The 19,318-nt window shown below is 41.7% G+C and overlaps 1 protein-coding gene across 3 annotated transcripts in view; it reads left to right on the top strand.

The window, feature by feature from the left end:
• The window catches only part of Pdss1 (decaprenyl diphosphate synthase subunit 1), a 39,175-nt gene that overhangs the window by 13,320 nt on the left and 6,537 nt on the right, over window positions 1-19,318 (top strand). Inside the window, exons 5-10 of one of the 3 annotated variants that reach the window (XM_051151234.1) lie at window positions 2,497-2,638; window positions 4,474-4,585; window positions 4,690-4,799; window positions 12,925-13,005; window positions 13,124-13,237; window positions 15,736-15,977. In XM_051151234.1, coding sequence (XP_051007191.1) covers window positions 2,497-2,638; window positions 4,474-4,585; window positions 4,690-4,799; window positions 12,925-13,005; window positions 13,124-13,237; window positions 15,736-15,798 — 622 coding nt within the window. In that variant the 3' untranslated portion in view covers window positions 15,799-15,977. Of the gene's footprint in view, window positions 1-2,413; window positions 2,639-4,473; window positions 4,586-4,689; window positions 4,800-12,924; window positions 13,006-13,123; window positions 13,238-15,735; window positions 15,978-19,318 lie in introns of those variants that run through there. The other 2 variants (XM_051151233.1, XM_051151235.1) reach the window with 2 other exon arrangements.

Here is a 19,318-nt window from a genome sequence, read left to right as displayed (position 1 = left end):
CTAATTAGTAGAAACTGTGTATTTTGTTAGACTGAAATTCAGTTGGGATAATAGTCTTAAAAAAGTGTTTATTTTTTAAAACTATAAAAGTCCATACATTTTCCTATGCATCAACTCAAAGAAAATAGAGCCTTGTAAGTTTCCCTAGATAATGTAGAAGGTCTAACTTCAGCACACGCTCTTTAAAACTACACTGATTTTCCTCTTTCGCTGATGCAGTTCTCGTATTGGTATTGGAGACCAAACCCAAAGCCTCTCACATGCCAAGAACCGTCTTTTCCCTGTGAGCTATGCTGCCCCCTGCACTGGGCTTCCTGAGGATTTGTCTATACCTACTAGTGCTTGCTCTTTACTTTTTCCTCCTTGAAGCAGTCTCCTGTGACCTGGAAATACTGGAAACTGCTACGTTTTGAAATGTGAAATTTAATTATATATGTGTGTGTATGTATGTATATATATCTCTGTATGAGTTATATAATTATATTTAATATATAATAAGCAGCACCTTAAAATTGATGTTGGGGCTAGAAGCAGTTAGGAGGCTGAGCCTGAGTTCTAAAGCTTTAGGTGAGATGAACTACCATAGCGTCACACTTTAAAATCCTACTCAAAGCAAGATCAGAAGACGCTCACATAGCTACTGTGTATAGTAAGTGCTTTGTGACATTTTCATGATGGTATTTGTCCCGACTTCTGCTGGACCTAAGGAATTAGGACGAGCACTGTGATACAGGTGTTGAGACTAGCTCCTTAAAGAGAGGGTCATTTGTTAGACCTCTCCTTGCTCTCCCATCATGAGATACAGCCCTATGATAAACACTTGCTTAGTGCATGAGTCAGATGTTATACTTGATGTCCAAGACCAAGTTCTCAGCACAAAAGAGGGTTATTTTCCCCAGAGGGACAGAGGACAGGGAATAAGAGACAAAGACAGAGATAGAGGACAAGGGAGAAGGGAAGGGAACAAGGGAGCGGGAAGAGGAGTGGGACAAAGGACTGCCTCTGGATAGAGAGGGGACTGATGTGGCCTGTAGGCACATAGCAGTTTATAAAGGCAAAAGGGGAAACCCCATGTTAAGGAGGTTAATTTTAACTGGGCATGCTAATTAGATGATCCAAAGGGGGCTTTTGATTGCTGGACTTCAATATTTTGATAACTGGACCTTGGTAGTCAACCTCAGGAGGAAGAAGAGGCCAAATAACAGAATAGACTTAGGAGTAGCATCGGGAATGTAATCTAACGGATTTTACCAAGACACAGGGAATGGGCGAGAAGGACAAGGGCTGCCAGAGCCATGTGAGCTATGCTCAGGGTGGCACAGGGAGGGACCTGTGGATTATTTCTCCAGTTTGAGTTTTTGAAACATGTTTTACAATTCCTGTACATAGTGACATAGTAATGACTATAATTCAAAATAAGTCAAAGCCAGTGGTGTGCCCCTGTAGTCCTAGATGCTTGCGACTGAGGGGAAATGATTGCTTAACCTGGGAGTAGTCTCCGGTCTGAAAAAATGAAGTTGGGGCATTTCCTTTTTCAATTAATATTGTTGTATTATCTTGAGAATTCTTAGCCTGTAATTTGTGAAGAAAAGTGAACTTAGAGTCCTAACAACTTAAAAGGAAGTTATTGGTCATGCCATATTCATTTTAGTTAGTTTTAAAAGCTTTACATGTAGTGGCATTTGGTTCTTTTAAGATATATTTTGGTGTGTGTGTGTGTGCGCGCACGCACATGCAGTCCTTAACATTTGATTCTTTAAGACATTTCATAATAGAGCAGAAGATATAGCTTGGCTGTTAAGAGAATTTGTTTTTCTTGTAGAAGACCTGAATTCAATTCCCAGCAGTAACATGGAAGCTTAAAACTATAAATAACATTAGTTTCAGGGGATCTGACACCCTCTTCTGGCCTTGGACAGGCATACATGTAGTACCAGGCATACATAAAGCAAAACGCTGTAAATAAATTTTTTTTAAAAAGCATCTTCATCATGTACAAATCACTTTTTGTAAAATACTTTTACTTGTGTGTTACGTGTGGGCACGTGCATCCTAAGGTGTGCAGGTGGTTGCCCATTGCGTGTCAGCTCTCCTCTCCCGTCTGGCAGGTCCACGGATGAGCTCTGCTTGTCATGATTAGTGGCAGTGCTTTGTGTAGCTCCTGGGCCATTCTCTGGTCCCAGCCTGAAACTGTAAACTAATTATAAACTTGGACATCTCACCAAGACCAGAAAGATGATTTCTTCCACCCAGTGGCCAGACTTCCAAGATGTTTACCACTTTTAAGTGGAAATTTTACTTTCTAGTGTCATAGCTGGGTCTCTAGGCATTCTCCAAACAATAGAAACGGCTCTATAGGACAGGTAATATTTTTATACAGTTTCTCTTAGAGAAATAAAATTCTTTATCCTAGATCCGATATCCAGTTTTCACAAGATGATTGCTGAGAAGGTTCTAGGCGGCATCTGTTAAAAAGCATTGCTTTCTGTTAATTAGAGATATGCAAGCCAGCCAGCGCTCCATAGCCTTAATTGCAGAAATGATCCACACTGCTAGTCTGGTCCACGATGATGTCATTGACGATGCAAGTTCTCGAAGAGGAAAAAATACAGTTAATAAAATCTGGGGTGAAAAAAAGGTATGCTTTTTGTTGTTGTTGGTTTGGCAACTCTTTCTTACCAAATCACATGGGATTGCATTTGCTTTCAGATTTACAAAATACACTTTTTGAATGTGGTCTCTGAAATTTCAAAAAGTTGTTTGTGTCCTCGCTAAAGAAAGATCTTGACAGCAAAAACAAACTTGGTGTTTCTCCTAGTCACTGTTTCAAGTAGAGTTTCTTGTAGTTATAGGGAAAGAAGACATTTTCATTGGTATTTCCTGATGAATCTACATTTTCCTGTTGGACTAAGATTACCTACATTCAGTTAAATCCATAAGTATTTGTTAATTTGCTGCATGTCCAAGAGTGTCAAAGCAAATAAAACCACAAAACAAGAATAATCTCAGAAATAGTGTTCTACTATCAAAACTTAACTTTAGAAAGGGATCCTAATAAGATTTGGTATACAGGCATACGAAATTTTTATATTTGATATATATGTGTATATATATGTGTGTGTGTGTGTGTGTGTGTATGTAGGTTTTTATTATTTTATGGGTATGGGCACTTTACCCGTATGGATACGTGCATACCACTTTCATGGGTGCTGTACAAGAAGGCCAGAAGAGGGCATTGGATCCTCTCGAAGTAGTTTTATGGGTAATTAGAAACTACCATGTGGGTGCTGAGAATCAAACCTAGGTTCTTTGGAAGATAATCCAGTGCTCTTAACTACTGAGCCATTTCTCTAGCCTCTATATATTTATTTTTAAATATATTTCCTATTTTATTAGCATTGCTTGAAGAGTATATGCAAAAAGAGACTTTAGATTGAGGACTTATAAATGATGGCTTGAAGAATGAAGCTGAACAAATGAAAAAGGATGTGTAGGCATTCTGTGAGAGTCACCCACACAGGTGCCTCCATTGGCAGTCTTACATAGTTGAGAACAAAGCAGAGTACATGCAGAGAACTTACCCTCTCTTACATGGCTCTTCACATAGCTTACATGATCTGGTTCCCTTCTGTTTGATTGTCAATATTCTCGTGTGCTAGCTTTGCTTTAATTGGAATGAATTTTATAAAACGATGAGTAATTAATAAATGTCTACTAAATAACACTATTCTAGATATTAGAGAACAGATAAATGCTAAAATGATTTTTTGAAAATTCTGTTACCTTGGGTAAAGATGTGGCTCTGTTGTTAGAACAGAGGCTTAGCATATAAAAAGCCCTGGGTTCAGCCACTGGCATCTCATACGTGGGTGTGGTGGTGATTATTCTATAGTCCCAGCACTCAGGAGGTGGAGGCAGAAAGATCAGGAGCTCAAAGTCTGCTTTGGTTACATAGCAAGTTGGAAGACAGCCTAGCTTGCTTGCTTGTTTTTTCTCTCTCTTTTCTTTCTTTCTTTTCTTTTTTTGTTTTTGTTTTTGATTTTTGTTTTTCAAGACAGGGTTTCTCTGTGTAGCCCTGGCTGTCCTAGAACTTGCTCTACAGACAACACTAACCTTGAACTCACAGAGATCTGCCTGCCTCCACTTCCTGAGTGCTGGGATTCAAAGCATGCACCACCACCACCCTGCAACAGCTTAGCTTTAAAAAACGTGAATAAATAAAATTCTATGAGTGAAGATGTATGTGAACTCTAGTACTTGTGTTTAACAGAGTAGGTCTGGTGCAGAGCTTTAATGTGCATGTGTAGATAGTGTACCACACAATTTGACTCTGAAGTTTATAACTGATCATTTGTTCTGGGCACATTAATATCCTGAGGATCAAACCTACGCTTTGTGCATGCTAGGCGGGTGCTTATCTACTGAGATAGCTGTGAACTTTTTATCTGCAGTGTTTTTTTCTCCTTTTCCCAGGCTGTTCTTGCTGGAGATTTAATTCTTTCTGCAGCATCTATAGCACTGGCACGGATTGGAAACACAGCTGTTATTTCTATTTTAACTCAAGTTATTGAAGATTTGGTGCGTGGTAAGCTGATTCTGACTTTTCTTTTTTATTTAGAATACCACCAATCTTGGTATTTAGCCAGGCAATAAAACCATATCTCATATAACCCTTCTCCTTTTTAATAGGTGAATTTCTTCAGCTAGGGTCGAAAGAAAATGAGAATGAAAGGTTTGCCCACTACCTTGAAAAGACCTTCAAGAAGACGGCCAGTCTGATAGCCAACAGTTGTAAAGCAGTATGTACGTTCTGTCTTTCTTCAAGTTGACAAAAGCCCACACTTATTTCTTGTTGGCTAATTCTCCTAGAAACATTTAATTAGAGAATCTTAAAATAGCATCCTAAAATCCCAGAAGTCAAAGAGAAAATATTGTATCCCAGACAGTTTCTGCTGTGTTTTCACTTTTCTTTCATCTTTTCTCCCCTAAGAATCAAACTGTTTCCCACTCCAGGCTGTCAAGACAGCTCAGCAGGGAAGCACTCGCCACACAAGCTTCATGTTAGATCCCTGGAACTCAGCGAGGAGAGAAGCAATCGCAGGGACTGAGCTCTGACCTTCATACCCATGCTACGGCCCATGAGTGTCCCTATTCAGCCATGTCAACACATTCACACTAAAAAGTCAAATCAATACATTTCCCAACCAAAACTAAGTAACATTCCTGGCAACTCTTCGTCACAGTTGTTGTCACACATTATTTTTGACAATTTACCTTCAAAAAATTATGAAATACTGCATTATCACATAAATATTTGCCTAGGAGGAAAATGTTTTCACTATTAGATTGTACTAGTATTCTACATAAATAAATAAATATTCATAAATAGTAGATCTAACCAATTTTATTATGTCTTCTATACAACAGCCATAGTTTTCAGAGTATAAATTGACTAATAACAGTCCTCTCAGTCTCCCTGGTCCTCTTCACTTCCTCTCTGCTGTTCTTTCTGCCTCTCAGCTTTATCCAAATAGTTAAATCTCTGTATTTAATCTGTGTATTAAAATGTGTGATAATAGTCATTGTTAGTTCACACATAAGAAACAGTCTATCCATAAAACTATTCCTGTGAGAAGCCATGTTTGGTGCCACATGCCTGTACTCCTAGCCCTTGGAGGCAGAAACAGAAAGATTGTATGCTCAAGGACAACCAGAGGTACATAGTAAGTTTTAGGCCACCCTGGGCTATAGATGACCTCTTGTCTCAAAAACGACAGAGCTTTGTTTATCTGATCATGTCTCAGACGAGCAGGCTTAGAGAAGAGACCTGGGCAAGCAATGGCCCCGTGTAACAGTCCTGTCCAATCAGGGCAACAGGAGAGGAAGACACGTGAGGTCAGATGCAGATTCTTGCCTTAGAACAGCCTTAGGGAATTATAGTAAAAGGGAGCCTTTTCCTAGCCCTTGATGACGGTGCCTCCATTGCTACGTTTCCAGAAATAGATCCCTGGAGCCAGGGGTGGGAGTGAGGCTGGGGGAGTGAGGACAATACTTTCTTCATAGCAAGACTGAATTGAAAGCAAGAGATGTTATATAGGATAGGCTGGCCGCTGTCGTTTGTCTTCCTGAGAGAGCTGTTGCATTTACATGTCCAAGAAATTACAAGTGTAGTGTTTTTTAAGAAGACATGAAATGCTATGATAGACCTCTTGTAAATGGATATCATAAAGCTCTTACATTGATGCTTTATTATTAACCTTTGTGCAGCAAGGTCTAACCTCCTGGGCTCTGGAGAGAGGGTTCAGCAGTTAAACTGTTTGCTGCTCTTTAAGAGGACCCCAGTTTAGTTCCCAGCCCTCACATCAGGCAGCCCACAGCCACCTGTAGCTAGGAAATCTGACATCCTCTTCTGGAAGATCTCTCTTCCTAGACAGATGTAGAAACATGCTCCTGTTGTCTGATTGCCATGAGTCCAAGGCTACCTAAGGCTACATAGTATGTGGTAGGAGGTGCAGGAAAGAAGCTTCCAAAGCTGCTGCTCTATTACTAGAGGGAAGGTTATATTTTGAATAAGAGAGAGAGAAAATAATCATAGGCAGCGCTCAGGGAGACAGAGGCAGGTGGATTTCTGTGACGCCAGCCTGGTCTACAAAGCAAGTCCAGGACAGCCAAGGCTACACAGAGAAACCCTGTCTGCAGGGGAGGAGGGGGAGGATCAGAGGTATTTGTAAGAGTCCAGAATAGAGAGAAAAAGTAGTAGTATGGACTTTGAAATATATAACAGGTACTTGTGATTAGGCACTATAGTTGCCAGGAGACCAGCATGGACTTTGATATACAGCCTTGGGTACATGTCAACGGAGCCATATGTCCCTTCTGCCAGATCAAGGGAAATGACTCCTTCTGAGGAAGGACAACCTGTTTTACAAGTTTCTGAGGGATGCTAGACTTTTATCTAACCACCAGAAATCCTTTTGTAGTCCAGCTTTAGTTCATATCAAAACTCATAGCAAACAATTATATTTATAAAAAGGGAGCAATCTATCTTTAGAAACTACCAGTATGCTAAGAGGCGTTCATTGATAGCTTCATAGGTTGTTGCTGCAGTTTAGAAGCACTGGCAGCAGGCGGAGAGGCTTAGTTCTACAACAGTATTCTCTGGGTACTCAGGAGCAGCTCTGCGTGGAACCAGGAACTAATTGCACAGTGGTGTCATCCTAGGGCCTGTGTCACCAGGGAAAGGCCTCACTGCCCTCTGCCTTAAAAGCCAAAGACACTGTGTGTGTGAATGAGGAGCTTATCAAGTAACTAGGGCCCCTGAGACGCCGTAGCAGGTGAGGGGCTTGCCGCCACCTGATGATCTGAGCTCAATCCCTAGGCCCCACATGCTGTACACATACTCGCATAAGTAAATGAATGATAAGTAATAGAAAATAAAGTAAGCAAGTAATAGTAGATGTGTATTTTAGTGTGGCTCAACTCTGTTAAAAATGAAATAGTCTAGGATTGCGAACAAAGCTTGGTGGCAGCACATGCCTCCCATGCATCAACTCGCAGGTTCAGTCCTTAGCATTACCCTCCCAAAACATTTTAAAGGAAAAAAGGTAGAGAAAAATGAAAGAAAACGAGAAAAAGAAAATGAGAGAAAGAAGTGTTCTTTGCTGACCACCAGGAGGTGTGCGTGCAGTGTCCCAGAGCTGCCTGTTCTAAACAGCAAATGCATAGCCCGAGCACTCTGAGCACAAGCTCTATATTTAAGGGCCCGTGTTTAGAAATATTCCAGAGGTGTTAGGTATTGAAAATGGCTGCCTTTGTATGCCCTTGGTATTTAAGATGCAGACATATGAGCAGTGACATTCGTGCAAAGGAAATAAGACATGCCAAAAGAAAGGTAAGAATTTGGAGGTGATGATTATTACAGAACTGAGATTCCAAAGTGGCGTGAAGCTATCAGAATTTTATTCAGTCCACTAAAACACCATTTTCCCTCATCATGCCTCTCCACCTCTTTTTATCCACTTATATGCTTTTAGCCAAAAGAATATTGAAATCCAGAAAGAGGGCTGGCCAGAGAAGCTGCCTTGAGGCTTTGAATGATGCCAAAATAGAATCAATGTTCTTTTCAAAATGTGCCTTACAGTTTATTTGTATACATAGTCATGCCAAATGCACTCTGTATACCTTACCAGTTAGGACCAGATGTGTCCCCCACGAAATCTGGTTGGAATGAGGCATCAACTCAACAAGACACGGCTTTTCTTTCTTGTATGTTGCTGTTATTCTCCTACCTTCTTCGCCCAACATATCGGTCTTGGTGCTTTTGGTTCTTCCTTCCTGCTTCATTTTGCATAAGTAAGATATGTGCGTATTATTTCCTACTCTCTGTAACTGGTAATGAACTAGTAGACTACATAGCGTTTGTTCGGCTTGCCTACCTACACTTTATTCTACATGACTTCATGCTGATTGTAGAGTCATCATCATTTTAGAAGCAGCTGTACAGAGTGAGCTGTGATGGTACACACCTTTTCTTTTTTATCCCAGCACTCAGGAAACAGGAAGGTAGAGCTCTAAGTCTGAGACACACTTGGTCAACATAACAAGTTTCAGGCCAGCAAGGACTACATAGTGAAACACTGTCCCAAAAGAAAAACAACCAAATAAGTTAAACAACACAGCTATACAGTATCTATTGTGTGGTTATATCATTAGTTACTCAATCTCCTGTATACAGGCATTGAGGTTTTCAGTATGTAACAGTATGTAACAGTTATAAGCCACCGTCATGATTGTGTGTGTTGTGAAGCCTACTTACTTTAAAGTTAAAGGCAGCTGTATGTACAGTTTTGTTAAGCACCAGCAGATCTCCTTGCATTACTGTCAGCAGTTTATGACTTTCTTCCTCTTTCCCTGGGGTTTTACTAACTGAAATTTACACTGGAGTTTTCAGTTTTTGACAATCCAGTTTGCTTTAATTACATCTCTCGCTTATTGAGTCAAGCTGAATATCATTCAGATCACTGATGGAGTTTTGTTTTAAGTATTAATAATTAATAATAATTATTATTATTATTATTTGGGGGGTTCCTTCCACAGCACTTGTGTGGAGCTCAACAGCTTTGTGGTGTTTGTTCTCTCCTCTCACCTTTATGTGGCTTCTGGGGATTGGACCCAGGTTGCCAGGCTGTGGGGGCAAGAGTATGTATGATTAAGAGCTGACCCCCCCTCTTGAATTCTCTGTGTCTCTGACTCATTTATACTGCATATTTGCAGGAGGCTTGCTGTATTTTGTGAGACAAAATCTTGCCCTACATTACCAGCTGACTTGCAACCCATGCTCTTCCTGCTTCAGCCTCTGGAGTACTGAGGTTACTGCTGTACAAAATCACATCCAGAGCTCTGTGATACTATGTTGCTTGTATTTTCTCGCTACCTGTTTAGTATCTATCTATAATAGCACAGACTCAAATTCTCTACAGATTCTATAATTTTTAAAAATTTTTAATATGTATGGATGTTTTGTCTATGACATGTGTGTCTGTGCACCATGTGCATGCAGGGCCCACTGAGGTCAGAACAAAGTGTCAGATACCCTGGGACTTGAGTTATCAGTGGTTGTGAGTGGGTGTGTGAGAGTCAGTAATCTTAACTGCTCGACCATCTTCTCCTGACCCCTCAACCCTTTTTCTTTCTTTCATTCTTTCTTTCGTTCGTTGGTTGGTTTTGGTTTGAGACAGGGTTTCACTATATGGTCCTGGCTAATTTGGAAATCTCTGTTAGACAAGGCTAACCACGAATCCACAAAAGTATTCCTGTCTCTGTCTCGCAAGTGCTGGATGAAGGATGTATGCCATCATGCCTTCTGTATACTATTTTAAACAAAGACCACAATACACATGATTTGCCCATCAGAAAGTGTCTCTAATCTTATGGTGATATGAGTATACATTCCAAAGATAAAAGAGATGCTGGCCAAACTTTGCCCCTGCAGGGCAGTCAGTCTTTGTGAGATCCATGGCAGTGCGCTCTTAGGCCCTCAAAGAAACACTAGAGCCCAGCCCAGCCTCACTATGGCATTTGCTTCAGGCAAAACAGTTAGTCAAGCTCCTCTTTCTTTGGCTTGGTCATTTTCCATACTCCACTCACTTCCAGGAAGATGTGAGGCATCTCTGGTGCTGAGTACAAGCAGTTTCATACAACTTGCCTTCTTGCCATTTTGTGCCTCGTTGGATCTGATTTTATACTTATGACTGTTGTTTTCTGACCCTGAGCTTAGTTAACTGAGTCAGGATTCTTTAGAGTTGTCTTAAAGCTGAGCAGAACGTTTGCCTCTTCAGCATGAAGGGTAGTGCAGGCGCGGCTCAGCTAGCTGCTGGTTGGGCATCTTTTTTGACCCCTTCTGGCTTCAGTTGTGTGTCATTAGAAGCAGCACTGCTGACTGATTAAGAGAATAGTTATAGAGTCAGACACTCGGTTTCAGATTCTGACTTATGCATGTCTTAGCTATATGACACATAGAATATTCAAGCACCTGTTCCTCAGAGCTCAGAAGCGAAATACATGAAGGAAATCTTGGGTTAGTACATGGAGAATGCCCAGGATTCGTTGGCACTAATTATATGTACCACAAATATGAATATGAATTCATTGCCTTTAAAAATATAAGATATGTTCTATTTATATTTGTCTTTTATTTTTGGAAGAAAGTTTCTGTTTCAGAGTATCTGTCTTTATGTTGATAATAGTGTTAATCTCATGACTGGAGATTGCTTCATTATTAGTTATTTCTGCTTGGGGGAAAATGATTTTGTTCTGAGCTTCGCGTATCCAGCTGCCTAAACCTTGCCTTTCTCTCACGCTGACCCAACCTGGTGAAGATCTTGCTTCTTTTCTACAGTGACCTCCATGTGACCTCACAGAGTACTTGAACAGAAGAGCCTTTGCCAGAGGCCACAGATCACAGGTCTTCCCTTTTGGAAGTAGTTAAGAGCTTTACTACACACTCAAATAAGAGGCCTTTTTGGTGTATGCAGTTTAATCCTGCTTTGTCAGCCTTACAGCTGTGGACTTGTTTAATTACATTAGAAAGCAGTCCCAGGCTGGAGTGGGGCAGAGTGCTAGAGCACTTCTTAGCATGCACAAAGCCACCACTAAAGGAAAACAACAATAAACACTACAGCTGAGCAATGTGACAGCTAGCAGATCCTGCCTGCATCCTGTTCCTCCATGTAGTGAACACAGTTCCAACTCAGCTGCTTAGCCTAGTCCTCCTGCCTTGCCTCTTGAGTACCTGGATTACAGCTATGCACATCCATATCCACTTACACAGGAGGGTCAATTTCCACGCCCTCCTCCTTTCCTTTTTATTCTGCCTGTTAAACCAATATGCTAAGTAAATGCTGTGCTGTGGAGCTGTAGCCACAGCACTAAAGGAGAGTCATTAATGGCAAATGTCTACATTCTAATGAGGTAAGAGTTTAATTCCTACACTTTACAGGTGAGGAAACTGAAGCACAGAAGGGTCAGGTCATTGAGAGTTCCTAAAAACATGCCTCCAGCCCCACAGGCTTCTGGAGAGCCTGTCCCGCCTTCCCATGCTGATGTCCAGGAGGAACGGGGTCTCCACTAGGGAACCAAAGGAGTAGGCAGGTGCTTATTTATCAGCAGTGACCTATTTCATCTGGCTTCCTCACTACAGAGACTTTTCTTTCCTTTTGAGCAGAATGTCTCCCCAGCTCCCCTCTTGTTCTTTCCTAGTCTTTGATTTCTGAAAATGTGGCTGGGCCTGCTTAGCATGCTCAGCAGTGCAGCAGGAAGTGGCTCCGGTGGGTTAGTGTGGATTAGCATGCGCTGCACTAACCGGCTTGTGTTTGAGGTTTTGAGTTCCACCAGACTTTGTAAATCCTGCTTGTCTCCTTTTCCAGAGGTGGGGGTGCAAACAAACAGTCCAGTTAAAGTTACTTCTGATGGGAGGGATGGAGACAGTGGGCCCAAGGGAGACCTTTCTCATAATGCAAGCACAGTAGCCAAGAGCAGACTGAGACCTGAGGCCATTAACAAACAGCAAGAAACAACTGCATTCAGAAAAAGTGTGATCACTATAACTGACCCGCAGATGAGGAGGTGCTGGATGCGATTCCACCCCTGAAATGAGGGTGACTCCTCTGAGGCCACTAAAGCCAGCAGCTGCCCTAGTGCTAGAAGCCAGCGTTTTACAGAATGGGATCTGTTTTGCATACCAGAAAGGTTTGTTTAGCTTATTGAATTTAGTCTTGTGACTTTTTGTCTTCGGATTTTTGTCCGAAGACTGTTTCTCTTGTTTGAAAGAACAGGAGGAGGAAGGCTAGAGTCCCTAGAATTTAGGAAAATGGTGACAGTAAGGTAGCACTTCCTGTGTCACCCTGCCAACCTGAACCCAATCCCTGAAGTTAGTGTAAAGATGGAGAAAAGTGGCGCCAGAGTGGTTCTCACACACACACACACACACACACACACACACACACACACACACACCCCACACACACACACACATCATTCACACTCAAAGTGTGGTTCCCACACACCTACACACACATCATGTGGTTCCCACACACCTACACACACATCATGTGGTTCCCACACACCCACACACACACATCATGCACACTCGAAGGTATCAAAATAAATGTAAGAAAGTGGGCTGCAGTTGTAACTGGATGGTAGAGTGCTTACCTAGCTTCCATGTGGCCCTAGACTGTAGTCGCAGAACTGCACAGAAAGAAGACACCACTTTTTCTTGTTGGGTCTCCTCTCAGAGCCTGCATCCTCTAGTTGTTTGTAATGTAGGCTCAGTGCTTTTTGGGAATGTTTGAATGGCTCCTCCATCGCCTTTTGCTGCCTTATGTCTAGATGCCACAGCTTACCAGAATCTTCTTTTTGTTTCAGGTCTCTGTCCTGGGTTGTCCTGACCCAGTGGTGCATGAGATTGCCTATCAATATGGGAAAAACATTGGAATAGCTTTTCAGGTTGGTGTGCTTGTTTGTGGGGATGGTGACATAGGTGCAGCCTGAATTCTCCTCAGGGTAGTGTTCGAAGCAGTGAGGAGGACAGCTCAGTGAGTATACTCATCTCTCCCTTCGCCAGCTCATAGATGATGTATTGGACTTCACTTCATGTTCTGACCAGATGGGCAAGCCGACATCTGCAGACCTGAAGCTAGGCATAGCCACCGGCCCTGTCTTGTTTGCTTGCCAACAGGTAAGTCTTATTGTCTTTGAAAGACTGCTGGGGAACCCTCTGGAACCAGTATCTTCAGGCACAGCTGGCAAAGTGTGAAATAAAAAGCAGCTGGAGGCACTTAGATAAGGGATCACAGATTTGATCCTGGTTTCATAACTCAGATGTTAGGATGGTAATTTCACTTCTATAAGCCTTATCTCTGAAATACAGATTGTAACCTCCTCAATAGTTGTGAGGGCTAGTTGATATAATATCTTGTAAGGCATTAAGTGCTGTGTGCATTTCATGTGCTTTGGGTGTTGCAAGGTTCACAATTACTGCTTTTGGGATTGGGTATGCCCCAAAGCCTCTTAAAGGTTCAGGAAGGTCCAAGGGTGTCCAACTCTGAGAAAGTCATTAAGTTCTAGAACTTAGTTTAATGGAATTGTTTGCACCATGAGAAAAGCTTTGGATCCTCAGCCATTGCGTCAGAATGTAAAGAAGTCAATCGAATGCACTAGAACCACATAGTTCCTTCCTTGTCCAGATTGAGAGATTGTCAAGGAAGTAAGAAAAGATGCTTTCATGTCCGTAACATAGGTGAGATGCTTCTGAAGTAACAAAGATTCTGCAGTGACTGTCAGAGCAGCCACTTCACAGCATCCTCTGGACTCCGGCCATATGCTTTTGGCTATGCCAAATGCTGCTTAGAATAAGTGGGCCATTAGCTGTGCATATGTATCTTAAAACAAATACTCATCTGAGTGGCATTTAAGTAGTTATTTAACAGTGTATTAAGATAGTTATCACCAACTATCTTCTGAATCTAAAACTTTTAAGACATCAGTCTTTTCATAAACGTTGCCTCTCTTCTTCTTTAAACATACAACTTCAAGCCGGGCGTGGTGGGCACGCCTTTAATCCCAGCACTCGGGAGGCAGAGGCAGGCGGATTGCTGGGAGTTTGAGGCCAGCCTGTCTGCTCTGAGTCCAGGACAGGCAGGGCTTGTACATAGAAAAACCCTGTCTCGAAAAACCAAAACCAAACCAAACAAAAAACCATAAAACTTCTCTAGCACATAGTAGCTCCATTTCAGTATTGAGACCAGTGACCTTTCTTTCTGATTCAAGAAAGGGAAGAGATGATTCCCCACCCCCACCCCACCCCGCCTTGCCTAGCCGAGCCACTGTGGGTGGTTCAGCCTAAGGGAGGCTGAAGCGTGGGCGGCAAGGTGGACACTGTGAACAGAGGTGATAGAGCATGTTAGCAGACACTGTTCTCATTACCAGGCTCCATTGTCTTAAACATTTGAGGTCAACGTATGAAGTGAAAGGTGTGCAGTTCAGACACGGTGCCACAGGCCTGCAACCCCAACACCCAGAGGCTGATGTAGGAGGATCATGACTTTAAGGGCCATCTGGGCTACATAAAAAAACAAAACAAAATGAATCAAAAACAAGTAAAATGTATTCTATGAATGGTTGGTCCCTTCTTCCAAGACACTGGGACTGATTAACTCACTACCAATATTCAGGAAGTTCAGGAAGATTATTACTATATATGCTAAGTTCAGAAAAAATATTTTAAGAAAGCCTTTTTTACATCAAAGCTTTAGTAAGGAATGTTTTGTTACGCTGTAACCACCTACAAACATGTGCGTATACATGTGCACGTGTAGACACACACACACAGTATTCCTGAGCCATGGGTGTATAAATGAAGGTGTATCTGATAATAGAAAGTGAATCTTGGCCAGCGTTGTCATACAATTACAGACCTCATCATCTCAGTGACAAGTCAGTATGCGTGTATAAAGGACAGTGTGGGCCATGCCCCAAGCCAGCTAGCTCTGTAAAGACTAGTTATCAGTTAGCAAGGCCCTGAGCCTTTCCCTGGTCAGTCTATAACAAGTTGTGGGTTCCTCTGCTTTTAGATGTCGCAACAATTATAAATACTTATCATGAGCTCCATGTTACAAATGAAATGAACTGGCTTCTTTTGGGTGTTTCATTACATTATTTCCTGTATTTATGGCTGTGAGCCTAGCCTTTAACGGCTGAGCCATCTCTCCAGCCCTCATCACATTATTTCTAAGGAAACCGATTTACTGTCCTCTACACAAAGGACTGATAGCTCATGGACTATTCAGATAAAATGGGACAAAGTGAGAACAGAAACTGAATACATAGCTCTTATGATTAGCCTGCAGTAAGATGGGAAACAACTGAATACCCAGCTCTTATGATTAGCCTGCAGTAAGATGGGAAACTGCAGAGGTACTGTATTTGTCAGGTTGGTTGGCTAAGTGTTCTTGAAGTAGGGGCAAAGAAAAGGAACAGGTTACCCTAACTATGGCTTTATGTGTGCGTTACTAGGAAATCCCAGAGTCACGAGGCACCCAGTTCCTCTGACCAGACAGCACTTCAAAAAGTCATGCAGGATTATATAGTACCTTGTTTTAATAAAACTGTTGATTTTAGTTTATAAAGGGTTCTTTTTTATATTGCCCCTGATCTCACAATTCCACTCTGTGGTAGATAACTGCCTGCTCTATGAATGAAACTGATGCTCATGTCTGGCCAAAATGGAACATCTGGTAGATGGAACAGAAGGCGATTGAACATCTTTCCCCCGTCTTCTAAGACCGGCATTCATTTTACTATACTTGAATTCTCCTGCGACTAACAGTGTGGATAACAGTACCCAGTAGGTCTGCCCACAGACCAGGTAACTGGTGTGCCCCAGCACTGGAGCTACTCCCCACACTGTATCCACTACTATTAGTGATTAATGTACCATTTAGTAGAGTACTTGTGCAGTGTTTGTAAACCTTTCCCAGGAGCAGGTGTCTTGTCCACAGATTTGCCTTTGAGCTAATCCATCTGTGTAACACTTAAGGTCTTGCTATGAGATCCTAGGCCTTCCCCAAACTGGTAGAAGTCTTCCTGCCTCTGTTTCCTAAGTACTAAGAGAGCAGCCATGTCCACCAAACCCTGGCGTGCCTTTCCCTCTTTAATGCTGCATATGGAATGATCTGGACATTAGAGTTTGCTGGACTGAGAATTGTTTCACTCATTCTTTTTGTTGTTGTTTTCAAAAAGTTTTCGTTTTTCAAGGCAGGGTTTCTCTGTGTAGCCTTCGCTGTCCTGACTCACTGTAAACCAGGCTGGCCTCCAACTCACAGTGATCCACCTGCCTCTGCCTCTGCCTCCTGAGTGCTGGGATTACAGGCGTGCACCACCACACCCAGCTAAGTATCCTATGTTTGGTGTCTTTGGAAAGGATTCCCTGATGGCCACTGTTCAGGGGTTTGAAGTTCATCAGGAAGCTGTTGCTCAGTGGTGGAGACTTGCCTAGCGTGTTGATGGCCCAAAGGTTTGGTTCTTAATGCACATGTACACCATGCACACAAATAAATGCTTCATGATTTCTGGAGAAGTCTCGGTGGTGATAGAGTATTAGTATATTATTGAATAACTGTATATATTTTCTTCAAGAGCAAAAACTTGAGTTCAGTTGGTAGAGCACTTGCCTAGCATGCACAAATCCCTGGCCTCCTGTACTTGGCGGGTAGAGGCAGAAAGACCAGGAATTCAGAGTTATTACACCTACATAGTTCAAGGTCATCCTGGGCTACATGAGATTCTGCCCAAAAAAATAACAAAACAAACAAACAAGCAAAACAACAAAGACCTTATTCAGAAGCACAAACCAGAGTCAGAGCCAGAGACAGTTGCAGTAATGATATTACACATAGAAGCTCCTGGACAAGACATGGGAAATACATTTATCCTAAGCAAACAAGTCTCTGCCCCTTTTCTTTAGACTTCCTTGTATGTTAACTTGGTAACATTTACCTGAACTTGTGATGTCTTAGGCTTTATCACTTTTCTCAAAATACAAATTTTTGTAAAAGCCTGAATGCACATTTTTCTACAGTGTGGTTATAGTAATGTCTAGTAGTCATTTTTGCTGTTTGTGGTGCCCCAAAAGGTAATGAGTTGATTAGAAATATTTGTCCTCTTATTTCTTGCTTAGACTTGCTGGTTCCCTTCCCTCAAGATACTATTTAAATGTGTAAATGTGGGAAAGTGAGTAAGACAGTGATATCCTTCGGTTTGAAAAACAATGTGAGAAAATATTTGGCTTTCTGTTTATTATGGGTTTTTTTTTTTTAAATCTTCATATTAAATCTTTCAAGGACATATGAAAATACTCAGAAAAAGTATTTTCCTTTTTTGGTGAGATTAGTTTAAAAGCTTTTTAAGAACTTTCCTTCATCTGCTTGTTATTGATAGATCACTAGACCTAAATGTCAGGCCATAGCCATATTTCCAATTGTCGTCAGCTTCCCCTGCACCAGATGCCCCAGCTTATACTACGGTGGTGACTGTTTGATGCCTTAGCACTATCCAGGTTTGGGGACAGCTCATCCCAAAGCACTGACCACCCTGTCTTCCTCATTGTCATGTCATGAGACTTAAGGGTTAGAGTCTGAGTCACCCATAGGCTGTTTTCCTACTTGTAAAACAGCATGAGCAAGCAAAAAAAGAAGAAAAAAAGTCTTCTCATTGAATCCGAGGCAAGAACCATCTTCCTGTTCCTCAGCTCTTTCTCACATACAGAGGCGAGTAGGGACAGGCTTTTGGAAGTTGGATATTTACATATTAAAATTGACATGCTGTTATTTTAAAGGAGTGTAGTCATGCTCACTGCAATTTATTTTTCTTTAGAATTTTGCTTTCTTGATTTTTTTAACAGTAAAAGCATCAGAGAAACTACACAGCTGGCATATTTTATTTATCACATACTGAAAAAAAGGATATCTATCATAAACATCAGCTTTAAGATATTGCCTAGAAATAAACAGGTGGGAGAGAGATATTTAAAAACTAAAAGAAATGCCTAAAGGCTTGACTTTTTAACCACCAAAATTATCTGATTTTTTTTTTTTTGTTTCTGTTAAAACCTAATATGATTTTATCCTTAAAAGACCAGTAACTAACGCAACTTAGTACTTAAGAACTAACCAATTGCTGGTTCGTTAAATTCTGTACATGTTAGCTGCCTCTACATACTGATAACTTTGTTCCTAAACATACTTTTCTAGAACACTACTCCTCATTGGGTTAGGGCTTCTCTGTGTGCCCTATTTCTTCTGCAGAGTCCATGGTTACTATTACAGGACAACTTATTTCATCCTTTTGGCATAGTGCCAGGAAAACTGGCTACTGCCATCAGCATGGGTGTCTGTGATCAGATGCACTTCAACTCTTACTCCATGGGACCCCAGACTGCTAGGAATTGTAACGTTCAAGCTGAAAAGAAAGAGGACTAAGACTAAGGAACTCATTCAGCTGGGGTGGTTGCTGGACATGGAGCTTGGGTCTGGAAGTGATGTGTGTGTTATCCTGACTTTGTCCTAGTGACGGTGGCAGTCCTCCTAAATAACTGCTAAGAAATGGAGAGGATAAAAGACATGTTCATTAATGACATTAAGACATTTATGTTGTGTGTACGTGCACCACAGGCAGGGAGACAGGTGGCTGAGTGGAGTTTTCAGGAGTCTGTCCGTTTTCTCCTGTTGAGGGTTCTAAGATCCAACTCCAGTCTCTACACATGCAGCCCTTTGACCTGATGAGCCATTGCTCCAGCCTGGCTGGCTCCCCACCCCCACCTTTTTGCTACCAGACCTTTTTTTCTATTAGTTTGTGCTGCAGTGAATTAGTTATTGGGCCAGCTGTTGAACTGGGAAATTTTGTTCCCTATGAAGTCTCCAAGTCCTTAAGTTTTTGTTTCTTGTGGTGTTAGGGATCGAACCAAAGCTCTAACACACTGCTGAGCTGTACCCTAACCCTCTGAGCTTTTATAACTCAGTACACTGACCTGGTTGACTGATATTCCTATCTCCTCTCATCCAAAGGTGTGCATTAAAATATTGGGCAACTTTTGATAATCATGACACCAATTTGTTGGGAGTGAAATCTAGACACTTACTGCACCCCCCACCCCATGCAGATGATTTCAGTGTGCACTCAACAATGTCTAATTCCTGACGTCTTCCTAAACCAGTGGTTTTTAAAAATGTAGCTCTCAAGGCCAGCAATATCACCATCACCT

Source organism: Acomys russatus, chromosome 9 (assembly GCF_903995435.1).
Source record: "Acomys russatus chromosome 9, mAcoRus1.1, whole genome shotgun sequence".
NCBI lineage: Eukaryota > Metazoa > Chordata > Mammalia > Rodentia > Muridae > Acomys > Acomys russatus.
The sequence above is the reverse complement of the archived record's forward strand: the minus strand, read 5'-3'. Positions and strand labels throughout refer to the sequence as shown.